Here is a 22,287-nt window from a genome sequence, read left to right on the forward strand (position 1 = left end):
AAGTATTAGGGGGTGCCAGGGCAGCTGCTACAACCAAAAGGTTTTTTATCCTAATGCATAGAATGTATTAAGATAAAAACCCTTCTGACTTTACAACTCCTTTAAGGAATATCTCTGCAATACAGCACAGACAGGAACAAATAAACTAAAAGGAAGGTTTATCCTTTCCTTACTCTATTCAAAACAAAAAAAAAAAGTTTTATTTTTTCCCCAAGCACACAATAGCCCTCCAGCTAGAACCTAAACAAGGCGATACCTGCTTTTCAGGGTTAGACTAGTGGCAGTACAGTTTGTCACTTTCTTAAAAAAGAAATGTACAGGTTTTTTTTTTTTTTTTTAGCATCATACTTACCTAGGTGGATGCAGCATTGATCCGATGCTGCATCTGTCCCCTTGCACCTCTAACACTGAAAAACGAGAGATCGAACACCACTGATCACTCGGTTCTCACAGCTCCCTGAGAAGCTTTCTGTTCTGCCCCCTCCTCGTTCACTGGAGCGCTGGGCTGTGGAGAGGGCGGGAGTGGCCGGCTCAAGCTCTCAGCGGCTCGCTGAGAGGCTGAGCCAGGTGTCGGTCCAGGCACGTGGGTGAATCCGGACTCTATGGTCGTGATGATGCCCCACATTTGGACCAACTCGGAAGTCAGCAGAGTGTGCACTTCACCCGGCTCTCTGCTGAAAACAGGTCACAGGAGTGCAGCACAAACTTCAATCCTGTGATCCACAGGAGAAGTAAAGCTAAACAAGCTCTGGCTGTACTTCTCCTTTAAAGAAAGCATTATCCCTCTAGATAAGCTAGCACAAAGTTTCACAGAAAAATGTAAAAGTTACCCTTTATTAAAAGCCCAACAATAAAACAAACACTTTTCACATGAAAGCACCTAAATACAAAGTATGAATCACAAAACAGGGGATACGGGCATGTTTTAGTAGTGATAATAATGGATTTATTACAAAATCAATTCAGATTTTAAGTTTGGACAAGGTAGAGTTCTCTAGAAAATTAAAAGAACCAATTTGGTCACGTGTGAGCACAAATGGTTTTATTTGGATTACACTGGTTACTCGTCAACTGCAAAATTAAAGAAAAAAAAGGTATTTACATTTATGATGCCCATTGGCAGAGTTTCGGGGATGAATTTTACAAAGATTAACCATGCATTAGGGACCCTGCAGTAAAACCAGATAACAAGAGCTGTGACCATCTAGAAACCCATCTTGTGCAAAGCCTGTTGGAGTGGATCCTTGTTTGTATAGTGCTTTACAACTGTCTGTTCAACAGAATAAAGATTGGCCTGTGGTTACACAATACTAGACAGCAGGGCAACCAATAGGGAAGAGTACAGACAGCCAAACCAGATCAACAGAATGACACAAAAATAAAACGGTCAGATCAGTTGATCACATGATAGTGTTCTAAGTCAGCTGTTAAAAAGTGATGCTTATGGCAACAGAAGTTGAGAGCAAGGACTGTGGCCAGTTGTTGGTCTGCATACCAATCATTGAGCATCAGGCTAGGCTCTTCCAGGAGAATCTGGCTGCAAAGGAGCAATAATACGGCACTTTGTATTTGATCGCTGAAAGTTGACACTTACAGAAGACAAGCAAGGAATGTCTTCAAAGAAAGCCAGCACCAAAAGCAGAGGAGAGAGAATCCACAACGCCTTGTGACCAGTGGGCTTGTGTAGTATAACAATGGCAGTGAGTACCTACCAATACAGGTCTGCAGGGTAGAAGTATTCTACACATCACTGTGACAGATGTGAGGTTAAGGGAGGACAGAGCTCTGCAAAGTGTTCTATGGGCAGTACATATTTGTCAGCTTGTCACAGACCAAATATGTCCGGTCATGAAGTTTGAGGCATTTTCACAATAGTGGACGCTGCTGACAAGTCCTAGAACTAGAGTCAGTGTTTCTTATTGTTAACATAGCAGAGGGATACATATCCACAAAATACAAAAATACCCTGTCAGATAGGCTGTATGGGACCTCACAATTTCTAATGGTGGTCCTGCTAGGCAGCGGAAGCATCTGAAGCATTAACCAAATTTCTACAACATCCTAAGAAACAACTAAAAGTACTTCTATTAAAGAGAAATACTCAACCGAACATAAGGAAGTCAGATGCATCCTCAGCATATATTGGTATTTACTAATGTCAGACCCCACTGTGGGTCCATTTGTCCCTCCTGCTCCTTTGATCATTTACAGACGAGTGATCTCCGTTGGTGACCAATTGGTTCATAGTGAGCATCGGGGATCCAAAAGGGGAGATGCATGCAAACCTCTTGACACTTTATTGAGTGGATCTTGCTCACATTGCCAATATATTGACAAAAGAGGTTGTATATGTCTACCCAATCGCTGTCTATTTTGCCCCAGGCACTTTGTCAATTGCTACACTGTAGGGGTAGTATATCTTCTGTTATGTGAATGCGGCTGCTAATATGTGGGTAAGACCATCCAAAAGTTTCTTTCAGCACATACATCGCCATGTCCAAAGTACGCGGTGGAATGACCCTGAACTCCCTTTTGGGAAGCATGTCACACGCATACATGACAGCAATGTCCCCCGTGTATCATTTTTGGCATAGATCGAATCTACCCCAGCTCATGAGGCAGATACTTTAACAAGCTCCTCCTCCAGCGTGAGCTGCAGTGGATTTTTTACCTAAACACCACTGCACCTCCAGGAAAGAGACCTGTAATTCCAATTCTACATCAAATACTAGTTTATTATACCAAGAGTGGGCTTGCTCCTGGGCAAAGTTTTTACTAATGTACATACACCGGTATACTAATACTTTTTAATAGTTAGTGTCCCCTTAGGAGGTCAATTAGAGTTATGCCCACATACTAGTATTCTGTAAATGTTTCTTGATGGTCTTCTCTTTCTTCTTTGTGAATTTCTTTTTCCCCCCTTCTCTCATTATGCCCTTCCACGCTTTGTCCTCACTATATACATTTGGTTTCATTGTTGCAATACCAACTCCAATATTTATTTATATAATATTGTCTGTTTCTTTTTGGCAGAGCTAAACAAATTTTAGCAACAATACTGGTTTGCTTTGTGTGTTATGTTTACATTTTTTTGTTGTATAGATTGCTGCCCTATGGACGTGCCTCCTTGCTCCATGTGGATTATGCTTTTTATTGCTGGGGGTATCCATCGCCTTACTGCCAATTGCCCAGCATGCAAAGGCCCCACAGCGTGTCTTTGCCTTGGAGCCTTGAATGGGGCCGCATCGCCCCTATAGCGATCCGGTCCCACTAGATGGCGCTGACCCGCATGCGCGCGCTGAGACCTCTGTCACCGGTTGATGATGCGGCCCCTACGTGCGTGTTGGCGGCCCTGTGATGGACGCCACTGAGCTGAGGGATCATCTTGGATGCCATTCTCGGGGGTTGTGAGCTGGTTCACATTACCCCCAGGTATAGATTCGTCCTCCATTGTCACCAGCACACCTGTTTCCCATAATTGGCTTACGGGGAGTGGCGGCGAATTGGCCCCCACCACTCTCCCAGGTACACATACATATATATCCGTGAGGGTTTTCCACCCTTATGTACCAATACAGTGGGTACGGAAAGTATTCAGACCCCCTTAAATTTTTCACTCTTTGTTATATTGCAGCCATTTGCTAAAATCATTTAAGTTCATTCTTATTCCTCATGAATGTACACATAGCACCCCATACTGACAGAAAAACACAGAATTGTTGACATTGTTGCAATTTATTAAAACAGAAAAACTGAAATATCACATGGTCCTAAGTATTCAGACCCTTTGCTGTGACACTCATATATTTAACTCAGGTGCTTTCCATTTCTTCTGATCATACTTGAGATGGTTCTACACCTTCATTTGAGTCCAGCTGTGTTTGATTATACTGATTGGACTTGATTAGGAAAGCCACACACCTGTCTATATAAGACCTTCCAGCTCACAATGCATGTCAGAGCAAATGAGAATCATGAGGTCAAAGGAACTGCCTGAAGAGCTCAGAGACAGAATTGTGGCAAGGCACAGATCTGGCCAAGGTTACAAAAAGATTTCTGCTGCACTTAAGGTTCCTAAGAGCACAGTGGCCTCCATAATCCTCAAATGGAAGACGTTTGGGACGACCAGAACCCTTCCTAGAGCTGGCCGTCCGGCCAAACTGAGCTATCGGGGGAGAAGAGCCTTGGTGAGAGAGGTAAAGAAGAACCCAAAGATCACTGTGGCTGAGCTCCAGAGATGCAGTCAGGAGATGGGAGAAAGTTGTAGAAAGTCAACCATCACTGCAGCCCTCCACCAGTCGGGGCTTTATGGCAGAGTGGCCCGACGGAAGCCTCTCCTCAGTGTAAGACACATGAAAGCCCGCATGGAGTTTGCTAAAAAACACCTGAAGGACTCCAAGATGGTGAGAAATAAGATTCTCTGGTCTGATGAGACCAAAATAGAACTTTTTGGCCTTAATTCTAAGCGGTATGTGTGGAGAAAACCAGCACTGCTCATCACCTGTCCAATACAGTCCCAACAGTGAAGCATGGTGGTGGCAGCATCATGCTGTGGGGGTGTTTTTCAGCTGCAGGGACAGGACGACTGGTTGCAATCGAGGGAAAGATGAATGCGGCCAAGTACAGGGATATCCTGGACAAAAACCTTCTCCAGAGTGCTCTGGACCTCAGACTGGGCCGAAGGTTTACCTTCCAACAAGACAATGACCCTAAGCACACAGCTAAAATAACGAAGGAGTGGCTTCACAACAACTCTGTGACTGTTCTTGAATGGCCCAGCCAGAGCCCTGACTTAAACCCAATTGAGCATCTCTGGAGAGGCCTAAAAATGGCTGTCCACCAACGTTTACCATCCAACCTGACAGAACTGGAGAGGATCTGCAAGGAGGAATGGCAGAGGATCCCCAAATCCAGGTGTGAAAGACTTGTTGCATCTTTCCCAAAAAGACTCCTGGCTGTATTAGATCAAAAGGGGGCTTCTACTAAATACTGAGCAAAGGGTCTGAATACTTAGGACCATGTGATATTTCAGTTTTTCTTTTTTAATAAATCTGCAACAATGTCAACAATTCTGTGTTTTTCTGTCAGTATGGGGTGCTATGTGTACATTCATGAGGAAGAAGAATGAACTTAAATGATTTTAGCAAATGGCTGCAATATAACAGAGTGAAAAATTTAAGGGGGTCTGAATACTTTCCGTACCCACTGTATATCCTTTCTCTTTACAGCCTCGAACTGTCCATATGATATACTGATTAAGGTATGCCTAATTAGGCATTTTTTTAGGATAATAGGACACCTGAACTTCAATCCGATAGTGCATTCACTGGCATGCACTAATTAGGCTCCATGCACACAGGGCGTCATAAAAACGTGCTCCAAAGCTGTTTACATAACGCCGGGAAACAGCAGCTGTAAAAACGTGCTTTCAGTAGCTTTTTCTACTAGCGTTATTGCACGTTTGGCCACAGTAGCTGTTAGCAGCGTTTTTTCTGCCTCCATTCAAAATCAATGGTTCCCTATGGGAGCCTATTGATTTGAATGGAAGTCACACCGCAGGTCGGATCAGGGTGATCCGACTTGCGGTGCGACCTGCACTGTGAGAATCTTGAGGGGGAACTCCACGCCAAAATGGGGAAAAAAACGGCGTGGGGTTCCCCCCCAGGTTCCAAACCAGGCCCTTCGGGTCTGGTATGGAATTTGAGGGTAGCCCCGCGCCGAAAAAATGGCGTGGGGTCCCCCCCAAAATCCATACCAGACCCTTATCCGAGCATGCAGTCCGGCATGCCAGGAAAGGGGAGGGGACGAGCGAGCGGCCCCACCCCCCCTGGATCATACCAGGCCACACGCCCTCAACATGGGGGGGGGTGTGGGTGCTTTGGGGCAGGGGGGGCTCTGCACCCCGCACCTCAAAGCACCTTGCCCCCATGTTGATGAGGACAAGGGCCTCATCCCCACAACCCTGGCCGGTGGTTGTGGGGGTCTGCGGTCAGGCGGCTCATCGGAATCTGGAAGCCCCCTTTAACAAGGGGGCCCCCCCAGATCCCGGACCCCCTCCCTATGTGAATGGGTATGGGGTACACTGTACCCCTACCCATTCACCCCATAAAATGCAGTGTATGGAAATAACGACAGGAGACGTTTTGGAAAATTTATTAAAAATCTTCATCCGGCTCTTGTCCTCTTCGGGGGTCTTCTGCTGTCTTCTCCTCTCCGAGGGTCTTCTGCTCTTTTGCTGTCCGCCCTTCTTGTCTTCTCCTCTCCGGGGGTCTTCTGCTGTCTTCTCCTCTCCGGGGGTCTTCTGCTCTTTTGCTGTCCGCCCTTCTTGTCTTCTCCTCTCCGGGGGTCTTCTGCTGTCTGCCCTTCTGCTGTCCAATCTTCTTGTCTTCTCCTCTCCGGTCTTCTGCTCTTTTGCTGTCGGCTGCCCTTCTTCCTCCGGTCCTCCGACGACGACGTCTCCAGCGATTATGCCGGCCTCTGGCTTCTGCAGCTTATTATATAGCCATTAGGGGCGTGGCCGCCAGATGACGTCATCGGGAGACCACGCCCCCTTGTGTCACAGATGACGTCATCTGTGACACAAGGGGGCGTGGTCTCCCGATGACGTCATCTGGCGGCCACGCCCCTAATGGCTATATAATAAGCTGCAGAAGCCAGAGGCCAGCATAATCGCTGGAGACGTCGTCGGAGGAGGACCGGAGGAAGAAGGGCAGCCGACAGCCGACAGCAAAAAGAGCAGAAGACCGGAGAGGAGAAGACAAGAAGATTGGACAGCAGAAGGGCAGACAGCAGAAGACCCCCGGAGAGGAGAAGACAAGAAGGGCGGACAGCAAAAGACCCCCGGAGAGGAGAAGACAGCAGAAGACCCCCGGAGAGGAGAAGACAAGAAGGGCGGACAGCAAAAGAGCAGAAGACCCTCGGAGAGGAGAAGACAGCAGAAGACCCCCGGAGAGCACAAGAGCCGGATGAAGATTTTTAATAAATTTTCCAAAACGTCTCCTGTCGTTATTTCCATACACTGCATTTTATGGGGTGAATGGGTAGGGGTACAGTGTACCCCATACCTATTCACATAGGGAGGGGGTCTGGGATCTGGGGGGGCCCCCTTGTTAAAGGGGGCTTCCAGATTCCGATGAGCCCCCTGCCCGCAGACCCCCACAACCACCGGCCAGGGTTGTGGGGATGAGGCCCTTGTCCTCATCAACATGGGGGCAAGGTGCTTTGAGGTGCGGGATGCAGAGCCCCCCCTGCCCCAAAGCACCCACACCCCCCCCATGTTGAGGGCGTGTGGCCTGGTATGATCCAGGGGGGGTGGGGCCGCTCGCTCGTCCCCTCCCCTTTCCTGGCATGCCGGACTGCATGCTCGGATAAGGGTCTGGTATGGATTTTGGGGGGGACCCCACGCCGTTTTTTCGGCGCGGGGCTACCCTCAAATTCCATACCAGACCCGAAGGGCCTGGTTTGGAACCTGGGGGGGAACCCCACACCGTTTTTTTCCCCATTTTGGCGTGGAGTTCCCCCTCAAGATTCTCACAGTGCAGGTCGCACCGCAAGTCGGATCACCCTGATCCGACCTGCGGTGTGACTTCCATTCAAATCAATAGGCTCCCATAGGGAGCCATTGATTTTGAATGGAAGAAAAAAAACGTATAACGTGGCTTAACGCACGTTAAGCAACGTTATGGAGCCTTATGGAGCCTTTAGCAGCGTCAGACGTTTTTTGCAGCTTGACGCTGGAGCTCCTGAACCCACAGTTCCTGGGTTTTTTTTGGAGCTGTAAAATGCCTATGCCACTTGGAGCTCCTAAAAGCTCTATGTGTGCATGAGGCCATAGAATAACATGGATGGGCGTTCTGCAGCTGCAAAAAAAAACGTCTGACGCTGCTAACAGCAGCTGTAAAAACGTCCAGTGTGCATGAGGCCTTAGAGGTCTGATGTTCCATGTGGGGTGTCATTTGCTTTACTTTTTGGGATAGGAAATTATATATTGTGCTCAACACTCAAAAACACAAAAAGGTGCTTATGTGCATATAAATAATTGAATAAATACATAGATAAATAGCACTAATCCAAATAAAATTGTCCTTAGGTGAATAATATTCAGTGAGAATGGTCCTTAAAGTGCTCAGTGCAAACGGATCTCTCAGCAGGAACTGAATGTACTTTAACTTGATGTGAGGGACCTCCACCATAAAAACTCCACCCAGTGCTCAGATAAGGTACTCCTTACCAGAAGTAGTTGACCCCTTAATTATAGGGGGTCTCAATCAACATGAATCTCCACATATGCTTCCAAGCTATCCTTAAGAGTATCCTCATTGAGAGTGGATCAGGCTCAGCTGGCATAGGGATTGGGGATTGATCCCCTGATGACGTCAGAATGGCTGACGAAACGTGCTTCGGGAACGTGAGACCGCTGAGTTCCGGTTTGGTGGTACGCAGGAGCGGGCTGAGCGTCCCGTCCACCAGACCTCAAGCTGTTTTATTTGGAATGAAGGCAATTTTTCACTGAATTTGAGTAAGTGCAATTTTTTTATTAAACCTCGAGTATTTAGACATACTACACTATCGGAGTCTTCTTTCTATTTCTCTCTACATTTGGAATATACATCCCGGAGTTCCCTATACCAGCTGAGCCTGATCCACTCTCAATGAGGATACTCTAAGGATAGCTTGGAAGCATATGTGGAGATTCATGTTGCTTAAGACCCCCTATAATTAAGGGGTCAACTACTTCTGGTAAGGAGTACCTTATCTGAGCACTGGGTGGAGTTTTTATGATGGAGGTCCCTCACATCAAGTTAAAGTACATTCAGTTCCTGCTGAGAGATCCGTTTGCACTGAGCACTTTAAGGACCATTCTCACTGAATATTATTCACCTAAGGACAATTTTATTTGGATTAGTGCTATTTATCTATGTATTTATTCAATTATTTATATGCACATAAGCACCTTTTTGTGTTTTGAGTGTTGAGCGCAATATATCATTTCCTATTCACATTCATGCGTTTTTACACGTTTTTATTGCAGCTTGCACTGTGGAAGTAATTCCCTAAAATTTATTTTGCACCAATTAATTTATTCATTATACTTTATACACTTATACATATTTTGCACAGATTTGGTTGTGTTATTGTCAGATATTAACGTTTGCACAGTTTCTTTTGGGTTACCAAAATTTCTATATTTACTTTTTGGGATGCCTAGATGTTTACCTTTTATTCCCCATTAGGATCGGTTTCTAATTTTTTTGATCCTTGTGAGTGCCAGCGTGGCGGAACCTCTTAGCACCCACTTTTCAGCATCCCCTCTTCTCCATCCAACACCTTGGGATACACGGTTCCACACTCCAGGGTAACATACCAAGGCATGGTTGCAATGGGGCATGTCTTTATGGGATAATTGCTATGTTTTGATCCAATTATATAGCGTGAGTATACATTATTTGCCATGAGCATTGTATGGATCTGTCTGTGATGATACTGATTAGTTAATTGAATATACTCATATGTCTGTCATTATATTTATAGACCTCAGTACATTGTTCCCATCTTCCCTTGAGGAAGGAATTTTTACGTTACAAAACATGTTGGATATGCCAGGGTGAACCCTGTGTTTGGTTGGGCATCTACACTCGGAGACCCACTCGGGGTTCCCAAAGTGAACTTATGGTACTAGTGTACTAAACTGTATGGTGATTTTTGCATTGTTTTAAAAACTGTATTGCGATACTTTTTTACGATTTTGAATAAAATAATGGAATTTTTGACTTACCGTAAAAAATCTATTTTTCTGATGTTCATTGACGGAACAACTCCTTATCTTCTTGACCATTGGGTTATGCTGTCCCCTACAGGAGTTGGACACTAGGCAGGAAGAAGCTTGACTACGCCTATGGGGCAGTCCCAGGGGGTATACTCCCACTCTCAGCTATAGGCATTCAGTTTTGTTACAAGCAGTGTCAGAAGAAAACCAACTCCACAAAGGGGTGGGTGCTGTGTCTGTCAATAAACATAAGAGAAATGGATTTTACGGTAAGTCAAAAATCCTATTTTCTCTTTCGTTCACTGACGGACACAGCTCCTTATCTTCGTGACCTTTGGGACGTCCCAAAGCAGTGTCAAACATAAGGGATGGGAACAACAAGAAAAAATTCCCAAGGTTAAACCGTAGACAACCAGGTAACATGGAGCTCAACCATAAACAACTGGAGCTCACCTGAGAAAAAAATACACCCTCAAAGAGGACCAGGTCCTCTAAATAGCAGCCTGCAAAACCTTGCGACCAAAAGAAGCATCGGCACATGCCAACACATCCCCCTTATAAAGCTTTATGAAAAGTGGGAACAGACGACCAGGTGGCCGCCTTGCAAACCTGCAGCACTGACGCCTGATGACGAAATGCCCAAGAAGCACTAATCGCCCAAGTAGAGTATGCCTTAACAGGGAAAGGTGGAACTTAACCCTTAATAGAATAGGCCTGAATCACTGTCTGCCTGATCCATCTGGAAATGGCCGCAGCAGAAGCAGCCAGCCCTTTTCGAGGTCCATCCGTGAGTACAAACAGTGAGTCTGACTTCCGAAAAGACTCTGTAGCTGCCAGGTACACCCCTATTGCCTGAACCACATCCAAGAAATGCAAGGCAATTTCCTTACAATGTTTAGGCCTTGGACATAGGGTAGGCAACACAAAGTTTTCATTCAAATGGAAATCAGAGAAGACCTTTGGAAGGAACGATGGACAGGGACGAAGAATCACCTTATCCCTGTGAACCACCAGGTAAGGTGAACAACAAGACAACGCCACCAGCTCCGACACCCTGTGCGCAGAAGTAATAGCCACCAAAAAAGCCACCTTCTGGGACAAAGTAAACAGGGGAACCTCCCAAAGACTTTCAAAGGGCGGCTTCTGAAGAACAGAGAGCACCAAATTGAGGTTCCACGGCAGCGATAGAGATCGCACTGGAGGAGCCAAGTGTCTAACTCCCTGGATAAAGGTGCACACCAAGGAATGTGTGGCCAATGGACATTGAAAGAAAACTGATAAAGCCGAAACCTGGCCCTTGATGGTACTCAAGGCCTGGCACTGCTTAACTCCCCACCTCCCCCCCTCCCCGTTGGAGGAAGCCAATATCCGAGCCACAGAAAAGGAGAGAGGGTGAACCCCAAAAGACTCACACCGTGCAATGTACAACTTCCAAGTACGATGGAAGATCTTCCTAGAGGTCGATTTCCTAGCCTTTAACAGCAAAGGAATCACAGATTCAGATAAACCTCTATCCTTCAGCACCTGGCTTTCAACAGCCAAGCCGTTAAAGGCAGCGACTGTAAAACAGGATGGAAGATTGGCCCTTGGGACAGCAGATCTTCCCTGAAAGGATGTTTCCTAAGGAGCATCGGCGACCAGCCGTACTAGATTGGCGTACCAAGACCAATGAGGCCAGTCTGGAGTCACTAGAATGACCGGAAAGAGTCTTGTTGAGAGGGGGGAAGGCGTAAATCAAACGATACTGGCTCCAAGGAGCCACTAAGGCATCCGTGGCATCAGACAGAGGATCCTGAGACAGTGCCACAAACCTCTGTACCTTCCTGTTGAGACGAGAGACCAACGGGTCCACCTCGGGAGTACCTCACCGGAGACACAACTGATAAAACACATCTGGATAAAAGCAACCATTCCCCCTGGTCTAACGCCTGTCGATCGAGATAATTCGCTTGCCAATTTTCCACCCCTGGAATGTGTACAGCAGAGAGGGCTGGAACAAATCATTCTGCCCACCTTAGAATACCGGCTACCTCCCAAGACGCAAGGGCACTTTTAAAGCCCCCTTGGTGATTGACATAGGCCACGGCAGTGGCATTGTGCGATTGAATGCGTACCTGGACACCCCTGAAGGCGAAGTGTCCAAATGATCCAGACAAAGTCTGATCGCTTGGAGTTCCATTACACTGAAGAGTCCAGACCCCCTGAGCACAATCAGTGCCGAAGACACCTCCCCACCCGGATAAACTGGCATCCGTGGTGAACCATCAAGTACAGGGAGGAGAAATGATTTTCCCTGTCGAAGTGCCGAAGAACAAAGCCGCCAGATCAGAGACCCTTTCGTACCCCGGCTCAACAGGATCAGATTGTCCAGAGACTGAGGGATTCTTGTACCATTTCACCAGGATCTTTCTTTGCAGAAATCTCATGTGGAGCTGTGCAAACAGAACCACCTCAAAAGGTAGACACCATCAGGCCCAGCACCCGCATGCAAGCCTGGAGGGATGACTGTCTGCTGGACAACAGAAGCTAGATTGCCTCCTGCAATTTCTGGAGTTTTTCCAGAGGAAGAAACACTCTGGCTGAGGCTGAGTCCAGAGTCAGACTCAGATAGTCCAGTTTAGTGGACAGAACCAGAGCAGACTTCTAAAGGATCAGAATCCAAGCAAACTCCCTAAGAGTTCACAGAGTAATCTCCAAGTTGTCCATCAGAGCAGTGTGAGGCTCCACTCACAGAAGAAGATCGTCCAGGTACCCCAGTACCGCGATCCCCCGCTGATGCAACAATGCTAGTTTTGTGAAGACCCAAGGAGTGGAGGCGAGACCAAAAGGTAATGGCAAAAACTGATAATGATAATGCTGAGGTAGCACTGGTGACCTGCACAAATTGTAATGTGAAGGTAGTGTCCTTGATGTCGATAGAAGCAAGGAAATCCCCCTGATGTAGGGACGCCACTACCGTGCGAATGCACTCCATTCGGTACTTCTTTACCCGCACAAAGCAGTTTAGCGTCTTGAGGTCCAGAATTGGACGTACCTAGCCTTCCTTCCTGGGAACTGTAAAAAGGTTTCAGTAAAACCCCTGAAAACGTCCTGAAGTGGGAACTGGGACAATCACCCCTTGAAGTAACAAGTCTTGCACTAACCCAAAGAGACACAGGTTGGAAAGAAAGAACCTTTACGGAGAAAAAGACTGAAACTCGATCTTGTAGCAGGACCTTTGTGGACCCGCTTGTCTTTTACCAGGGAGGTCCACGGATCCGGAAACCAGCGAAGACGCCTCCCCATCCCGGATACGGGTGAGGGCGCCCCTTCAGGCAGAGGAAGCCTTGTCCGCAGGTCTGGAAGAGCAGGCAAAGGCACACCATGCGCCGATAAGGAAGAGAAAGATCCAGGAGTCAGCACTAAACCCCCCCCCCCAACCCCCATCGCCAGCTCAACACTCCAGACTGACCTGAACAGTATTGCCTCCCCATAGGAGGATAGGAGGGGAGGGGAGAGAGAGGGTGTGGGCAGATGAGGGGGTAACAAGTCCGCAGAGGACCACCAAGAAAGGGGGGGAGGGACGCTGCATGGGAAGAAGGGGAGCCCAGGGGTTTGGCTGCCCCAGGGAGGGGCCCACGTCCACCCAAAAAACCTCCATGGTTAGAGGGGGGATAGCTACTTACCCTACCAGAAACAGGGTGGCCACCGCTCCTGACAGGCCATAGCTCCAACGGAATAGAGGGGGCTGTCGGCAAGGAGGAACGTTGCGACTCAGGCCGAGGCCAGGTCGTATGCGTCCTCGCAAGGCTTTTAACTCACAGACCAGCCCCCGTCCAGTGGGGCTATATCGCGGCCGACCTAGTGTGGAGCTGAGGTCTGCGCACACTCGCTGGCCAGACTGGGGGGTCCCTCTGGATCTAGATTATCCAGTCCGTCATGCCCAGTACGGAAGGTAATAGTAGATTCTCACAGAAACAAAATAACAAAGACAGGAAAAAGATTAAATTTAAAAGGAAAAAAATTGCCCGGACCAGAGATCCCAGCAAGGAACTAGGTCCTTACTCCTGACTAGGCAGAAGAAAACTGAATGCGGAGAGTGGGAGTATACCCCCTGGGACTGCTCCTATAGGCGTAGTTAAGTTTTTTCCTGCCTAGTGTCCAACTCCTGTAGGGGGCAGCATAATCCATCGATAAGGATTTGTGTCCGTCAATGAACCAAAAAGAAATATTGATTTCTTATCTCTTACTACTATTACTCTATCTACCACCTATAAAGTCCCATTGGGGGTATTTTCCTTCTTTCGTTCCATATATCTTAAGGGATGTGGTAGATAGTCCTTTGGACTCTACAACACTGAGCTCTAAACCTTATTTGCTTATATTAAAGAGACACCCTTATACCTTCACAGCGGCTGCTTTCTTGCATACCAGCACTTCCTCCTCGTAATATTCTCTCTCGAGCTGGGAAGACAAAGACACCAATCATATATGTTTTCAACTGTATATGTTAGCCAATACACAGTATACACTACAAAGTTATTTCTGCTATAAGACAATGCAACCTGGAAAGATGAATCTTTTGATCTTAAGAATAACTTGTTGCTGTATGAAACAATGCCACTTTTCTTTTTATCTTTAAAAAGCTATGTATTAATTACCATGTATATCTTGCAGAGAGAAAAAAAAAATCTTGCAATAAGTCTACAAAGTTTACTGCAGGATATTGATTACCGGCAGTTCCCTTCAGAGATCCAATGAGTTCTCAGGATCTGTGGTCCTGCTTCTTCCATGAATGTGGAGGGTGGAGCAGGCTACATTCAAGCTTGCTTTCTCTTTCTCTATATGGGTGCTATAAGCAGTAGTTATTAAAAATGCTGCAAACTTTCTCTTGTGTTTATAGTAAAATCAGCAGCGCCCACAACACAGACACAAGTAAGCAACTGCCGGCAATGAGTGCATTCGGCTTTATTTTTTGAAAGTTAACTTGTACATGGCTTTCTGTGAAGTCACAGGTAGTGTCATGGGAAATTCTTTATTACATGCAGCTACTCATCTTTACAAGTAAACTCAAATCATTAAAAAAAGACACAGGCAGGGACAAACACAAACTGCATAACTGTGCTTAGCCGGTGTTTTGTTAGAGTGTGGGAGGTTCTTTTACTAGAGGAAGACATGGATGAGACACAGGATCCATGCCTTCCCTCTTGACAGAACGTCAATCTGCCTTGTTTACATAGGCGATAAAAAACATGTACTCAAATTGGTCTGGAGTGGTAAGTGGGTTACCCCAAGGTTCTGTCTTGGGAGCAATTCTGTTTGGACGCACCCCTGTAACCAGTTTTCTATCCAAGAACAAACCTTTTGGTCCATGCCTGCAGACCTCACCTTGTACATTAGGCGTTTATGGGGAACTGTGTTGAATGCTTTTGTTCTTCCCTGTCTAGCTGGCAGCTCACTGCCTCGTAGAATGTTAACAGATTGGTCTGGCAGGAATGATCCTTTGTAAACCCATGCGGATTACTACTAATCAAAAAGGTGTATTCAAAGCTAAAAATTAATAAAAAAGACCTTCCCAGAATCCACTAGCTGTGCTAATGGTATATCTAAAATATACCTATTGTAATGTTAGTACAAGCACATAAAGACAAGTGAGTCCGCTACAATGAAGGGAAAGTCACAGTCCTACAATATAAACTTTAAAACGTTTAGAAGTTCTTCATGCACACAATGCGACCACAGAAATACAGTCCGAATGTCTTTAAGGAAGTTAAATTCATCCAACAACGTGCATAAACAATGCAGAAAACCTTCACCTCACCACTGTGCACGCCTTATGGTAATACACTCACCAGAGGCGGCTTAGAATGAAGCCTGTTGTTTCAATAAAGATGGTCTTTTCCAGGACCCTGGAACAAAGTGACTCCTCACCAGGATGGATGGAACGCATTCAGCATACCCAGGTGTGCATGGAAATAAATAGCAAAATACACATAGCGTGATCCTGCTTTAAAGTTTATTTAAGACAATTCCCAAACAATCCCTTCAAATGATGCACTTACATGTACATACTAAAATTCCAGCATATCGTTAGAGAAATGGGTTACCCAGTGCCCGATGCGGTCTCCCCGTCTCGTGCAGCAAACCGCTTGGTACCTGCTGTTTTTGGTCTAGATGCTGGTGGAGCAGTTTTCTGGCAAACAGGCCCAACCAGCTCAGTGTCAGTGGATGGTCCTGGCTGCTCAATGCTAGTCAAAGGTTTTAGTTCCAAACCGATAAAGAGGCTTGCAGGAAGGATTTGAACCAGGGTCCTGTGTCTTGAGGAAAAGACCATCTTTATTGAAACAGGCTTCATTCTAAGCCGCCTCTGGTGAGTGTATTACCATAAGGCGTGCACAGTGGTGAGGTGAAGGTTTTCTGCATTGTTTATGCACGTTGTTGGATGAATTTAACTTCCTTAAAGACATTCGGACTGTATTTCTGTGGTCGCATTGTGTGCATGAAGAACTTCTAAACGTTTTAAAGTTTATATTGTAGGACTGTGACTTTCCCTTCATTGTAGCGGACTCACTTGTCTTTATGTGCTTGTACTAACATTACAATAGGTATATTTTAGATATACCATTAGCACAGCTAGTGGATTCTGGGAAGGTCTTTTTATTAATTTTTAGCTTTGAATACACCTTTTTGATTAGTAGTAATCAGCATGGGTTTACGAAGGATCATTCCTGCCAGACCAATCTGTTAACATTCTACGAGGCAGTGAGCTGCCATCTAGACAGGGAAGAACAAAAGCATTCAACACAGTTCCCCATAAACGCCTAATGTACAAGGTGAGGTCTGCAGGCATGGACCAAAAGGTTTGTTCTTGGATAGAAAACTGGTTACAGGGGTGCGTCCAAACAGAATTGGTCCCAAGACAGAACCTTGGGGTAACCCACTTACCACTCCAGACCAATTTGAGTACATGTTTTTTATCGCCTATGTAAACAAGGCAGATTGACGTTCTGTCAAGAGGGAAGGCATGGATCCTGTGTCTCATCCATGTCTTCCTCTAGTAAAAGAACCTCCCACACTCTAACAAAACACCGGCTAAGCACAGTTATGCAGTTTGTGTTTGTCCCTGCCTGTGTCTTTTTTTAATGATTTGAGTTTACTTGTAAAGATGAGTAGCTGCATGTAATAAAGAATTTCCCATGACACTACCTGTGACTTCACAGAAAGCCATGTACAAGTTAACTTTCAAAAAATAAAGCCGAATGCACTCATTGCCGGCAGTTGCTTACTTGTGTCTGTGTTGTGGGCGCTGCTGATTTTACTATAAAACACAAGAGAAAGTTTGCAGCAGTTTTAATAACTACTGCTTATAGCACCCATATAGAGAAAGAGAAGGACTGTGACTTTCCTTTCATTGTATCGGACTCACTTGTCTTTATGTGCTTGTACTAACATTACAATAGGTATATTTTAGATAAACCATTAGCGCTGCTAGTGGATTCTAGAAAGGTCTTTTTATTAATTCTTTGCTTTGAATACACCTTTTTGATTTTGTTTATATTTATAGTGGCAGCTTATTGCTTCCCTTGCTGAAAATTGTTTTCAGTAAGATATTTTATTTCATTTGATTTTAGCGCGCTGGGTGAGTAGGATTCGATTATACTATATATCATTCATTCTGCTCCTAGTTAACATTGATTACTACTAATGATATGGTTTTCTTCAATAGATTCTTGAATATTGTCCCTTATCATCCCCTCCAATAATTTACCTACAGTTGATGTTAGGCTGACTGGCCTGTAGTTTCCATGAATATGTCTCTGCCCTTTTTTGAATATTGGTACCACATTGGCTTTTCTCCAATCAGCTGGTACAATTTCTGCCAGTATGCGGTCTACAAAGATTAGGAATAATGGCCTAGCTATAACCTGGCTGAATTCTTCGAGGACTCTCAGGTGTAAGCCTCCTGGTGATTTATTTGTGTAAGGCCCCTTTCACCAAGCAGTCCGTTTTTCAGGCGGATCTGAACAAATGCCCCATGCATCTCTATGGGGCATCGGATGTCAGTGGAGGCATGTCCGCTGACATTCGATCCGATAAATCCGGAGGGATGGAAACCCTATTTTCCATCCGTCTGGCGGATTGGATCGGATGAGAACAAACAGGTGATCCGTTCTCATCGTATTCCCCCATAGAGAAGAATGGGGACCTGACAGCTCTGTCTCTGCACACAGCACGGAGACACAGCTGCCATCCGTCTGCTCAGCGGGGGATCGGCGGATCGATCCCCCGTTGAGAAAAACGGAGTCCACCGACGGACTACCATGTGTGAAAGGGGCCTTAAGCTTGTCTAGTCTTCTTAAATGGTCTGTTTTATTCCTGTACCTACAACAGGAGACTTTCTGTTGGAAAAAAGACTTAGGTCTCTTGCACACAGGACGTTTTGCAAACTCTCCTAGAAGAATTTCAGCATTTTTGCAGAAAAAATGCCAACCCTGTGTAACCCTTTTAAAAGCGTTTAGGCGCATTTACAGGCGTTAAGCGCTTGGGCGTTAAATTATTTCATTGGCCATAATAATAATTTACTGTAGCCATTGACATGAATTCACACTCAAACGCCTTTAAAAATAATTACAAGCGTCATGCGTTTTTTTTGCCATCACGCTGCTGCTCCTGGATGCACTGGAAGTGGAGTTCTGCCCCTGCCACTTAACGCTGCTAAAAGCCTGTGTGCGCATGGACACTTCCTGGAAGTTTCCCCAGATGAAAATAGATGAAAGAAAGCCTAAAACAGAAAACGAATACAGTCACCACATCTAAGAACTGGTAAGCTGCAATATAATAAATGTTTGCTTTTGGGTTTAATACTCCTTTAATTAGATTTCTCTTTTACTGCCAAAGAGGGCATCAATGGCAAACAGTAGCATCTGAGGTTACAATATGTAGAATTTAGGGAAATAATCCAACTGCAAACGATAGTGGCAAGGATTTTTTTCCCGAATATAAAAAGCTGCCAGTTTTTTCACTGGTCCTTTCTACTAAATCAGCAGTAACAATATTGGTTTAACTCAGTGTTTCTAAATCTTTTTTCAGTCAAGGCGCCCTTTAAAGTTATGCACAAGCTCGAGGCAACGCATTCTAAAATGTAAAAACAAAACAAATAATATATATATATATATATATATATATATATATATATATATATAAAATGCAGCAACAGCCACACACGTAGGACACAGAGATGATTTATTCTTTAAAGCAAATACACCTTTGCACACTGGTACTAAGTAGTATTCCAGTGCTTCTCTGCTCCCTAGGTTTCTCTCTCTCACAAATGAGATCCCAGTGTTGACATAAAGGGGTAGAGGAGGCGCAAACAAGGATGCTGTGTAGGTGCCCAATGTCCTCCTTATCAACTGATGACGTCATTGGTTGTCAGGATGCCGGCAGGCTGGAAAGTTGTAATAGTACATAATGAAAACTTGTGGCTTTGTGTAACTAAAAGGCAGGCTTCATCCATCCGCTGCTTCTATGCAACTTTTGGGCAATATGTAGGCATTTTGCCAAGGCAACCCTGAAGAAACCTGAAGGCACACCGGTTGAAAAAGGCTGCTTTAAGTTGCTCTTTTCTCACTATACTTAGTATGTTACTATATTTGCCAGCTAAAAGAAAGATATATGGGACCCAAATGAATGCATCTCTAATATTTTTCATTTTAATGCAAGCAGTGTAAATACATTGGTTTGGCTTGGTATTAGCCCTTTTCAGTTTACTCTACAATGGAGCTCAAAAGGTGAGAGAAGCAACACAAGAAGCCAGTCAGGTGTGCTACAGTGCAAGTAAAATGCTAAGAGGAAAGAGCAGGGTAAGGCCGACCATACACAGTTCGAATCTTGGCCAATTTAGAAGGAACTGGTCGAGATTCGACATGTTAATGGGTAGGCTGATTGATCGATCGAATTGGGTACAACCAGCCTGCCGGATTCACTTGCAATTATCGCTAGCTGCTGCTAGAGCCGCTAGCAATAATCACTGTCTTCTCCGGGCAGGGATGGCTTTCCCCACCCGCAGGGAAAAAGCAATCGTCCAGCAGGAGGGATTCACGCATCAGCACGGTCTGTGTTGATCGGGGAATCAACATGTGGATGAATGTAAACTAACATGAGAGTGAATGAAAGCATTTCAAAATGAAAAGAGGAAAGATATCTTTTTCTGCTGCTAAATGCTAAGCGCGTTTAGCTGTAGACTGAAACGAAAAGTCGACCTTGGATGTAGTACTTTCCTTCTTTTCCTGAACGCAGCTAAACTGTATGCAACTAAACCTTGCTAATCATTATGCATGAATAACATGAATACTTTGCATTGTGTGAGTCAAGCTGTTTTTAGAAAAGCCTTCTAAAGGCAGCTAAAGCTAAAAGAGGAATATGGGCTCATCAAAGTGTTTCTTCTTCTTTGTCTGTCCTGTACAGAGCGGGGAGGAGACCTGTAAATTAAACTGCAACAGAGAAGGAAAGATCAGGTCTCCTCCCATGCCCACTGTGTGGATTTCAGGACTGAATGAACTGTTTTTGGCTCTTAAAAAAGCTCTCACATTGTTATTTCATCTCTGTATTTAACAGTATGACTAGACTGGATCTTAAAAAAAATGATAGCTGTACAGAGAAACAAGATTAACCAAAGCTACTGCACATCTAAAGAGAACTGAGAATGGCATCTACTTGTAACATGGCACAAACGTCTTAGGGTTTCCATACACAAGCATCAGCAGGGTACACATTTAGTCTGCTGTAGGCCGCACACAGGACGTTTTTACTGCCTCTTTTAGGGATGTGAGGCGTTTTTAATGCTTTCAAACACCCCTCCGTGGTAGCCTGTGTGTCCATGCAAACATAGACTTTTAGCAACGTTTAGTGGCAGGAGAGTTTAGAGGCAGGAAAAAAAACCCCACTGCCAGTGCATCCAGGAGAAGCAGAGTTTTGGCAGAAAAAAAATGCTGGACGCTTGTAAATGCGTCTACATGTGTGTTACCACTAGACGCAAATTTTTAATGCTTGAGCATTCATTCATTTTAATGGCCAAAATAAATTATTATTCTGGCCAATGAAATGAGTTAAACGCCCAAGCCACTGACGCCTGTAAACGCTCTTAAACGCTTTTACAAGCATCAGCCGTTTTTTCTGCAAAAATGCTGCTGCCAGGAGAAAAGCTTCTAGGAGAGTTTTCAAAACATCCTGCGTGCATGAGGCCTTATACTGCATGCCACAACAGCCTGCAATCAGATTAATACACAGTATAATTTACATAAAAATGTGGCCCATCATAATTTTGCCAATGTGTATGTACAATATCTTTAAAAATGAATGAATATACACCTACTTATTTAATAAAAAAAAAAAAAAAAAGCTCAACTATATGGTATTTTTAATAAACCTCATCAAACATGGTCCTTTAAAAGCCCATGAGTACATCCCCAAAGAAGTATAGTAAGCAACTGTACCTTCTTCCATATACCAATTAGATTTGCTCTTCGGTTGATGTGGAGTTTCAATCGAGCTACCGTTTAAAGTGTAAAAAAATTCTGAACGGTTCCTGCTTCCTGATTCAGAGGTAGATCCTGAAACAGAAAAGATAAAAGTATGCCTCAGAGAATCAGCTTTGAAAGTTTAAAATATTAATATGAGCCACTTCCTAAAAGGCGGCATTTGTCTATTCCACTACAAACTTCCCTTAGTACAGGTTTTCTTCTAACACTAGGATGTCAGCCACTTCTAAGCTACACTACTGAAAATGTTACCTGTTTTGTTGTCAAGCTAGTTTAGTAGCTTCAATAATTCACAAATCACTGACTAGTAACTGTCCGTTCCGATTTCACTTTACAATTTCTTTACTACCAGTCGATCGTGGCCAGGTGACTGGTAGATCTGGGTTTGCCGACCTGCTGACATAGCCTGGATGAACATGCAGGGGGAAGGTGGGGAGGTACTTCTAGGCACGTAGCTCACAGCTGGCTGATGCCTCCGCGGAGACAGCAGTGCTGCAGATGCAGCAGTTCCGCCGAGGCATCAGCCAGCCACATAAGTCGATGCCTCTTCTAAAGTTCCGGCAGGAATTTCAGGCATGCTGTTGGTATCACTCCGCCTCCGAGTCCCTGGCAGCCGCAGGATCCACAGCAGAGCTTCAAGGTCAGTGTCGCTGGGCATCATAGGAGACAGTAGCATTGTTATGGCCACAAAAGGAGTTATTTTAACACAATAGGAGTGATATGGACACAATAGCATCTTTATTCTATTGTGCACATATAGATGCTTAATGGCACCTATATGGGCATAACAGCATCTATACGGGCACAATAGCATAAGGTTATTGTGCCCAGATAGATGCTGTTGTGCCCATATCAATGCACAATGATGGCTATATGGGCACAACAGCATCTATAAAGATGCTATTGTGCACATATATAGGCACAAAAGCATAAAGATGCTATTGTGCCCATATAACTGCACCTTTGCCCATTTCACCTGCACCCACCCAGCATGACCCGTTC

The 22,287-nt window shown here is 45.0% G+C and overlaps 1 protein-coding gene across 2 annotated transcripts in view; it reads right to left on the minus strand.

Annotated features, from left to right (window-relative positions):
* CYLD (CYLD lysine 63 deubiquitinase) overlaps nucleotides 1-22,287 on the minus strand; it is a 190,879-nt gene that overhangs the window by 87,237 nt on the left and 81,355 nt on the right. For both annotated transcript variants that reach the window (XM_082269854.1, XM_082269853.1), the window contains 2 exons: nucleotides 21,241-21,357; nucleotides 14,150-14,209 (listed from right to left, as the gene is read on the minus strand). In XM_082269854.1, the coding sequence (XP_082125980.1) occupies nucleotides 14,150-14,209; nucleotides 21,241-21,357 (177 nt within the window). The remainder of the gene's footprint in view (nucleotides 1-14,149; nucleotides 14,210-21,240; nucleotides 21,358-22,287) is intronic.

Source organism: Pelophylax lessonae, assembly GCF_965119305.1.
Source record: "Pelophylax lessonae genome assembly, chromosome: 10".
Classification (NCBI taxonomy): domain Eukaryota; kingdom Metazoa; phylum Chordata; class Amphibia; order Anura; family Ranidae; genus Pelophylax; species Pelophylax lessonae.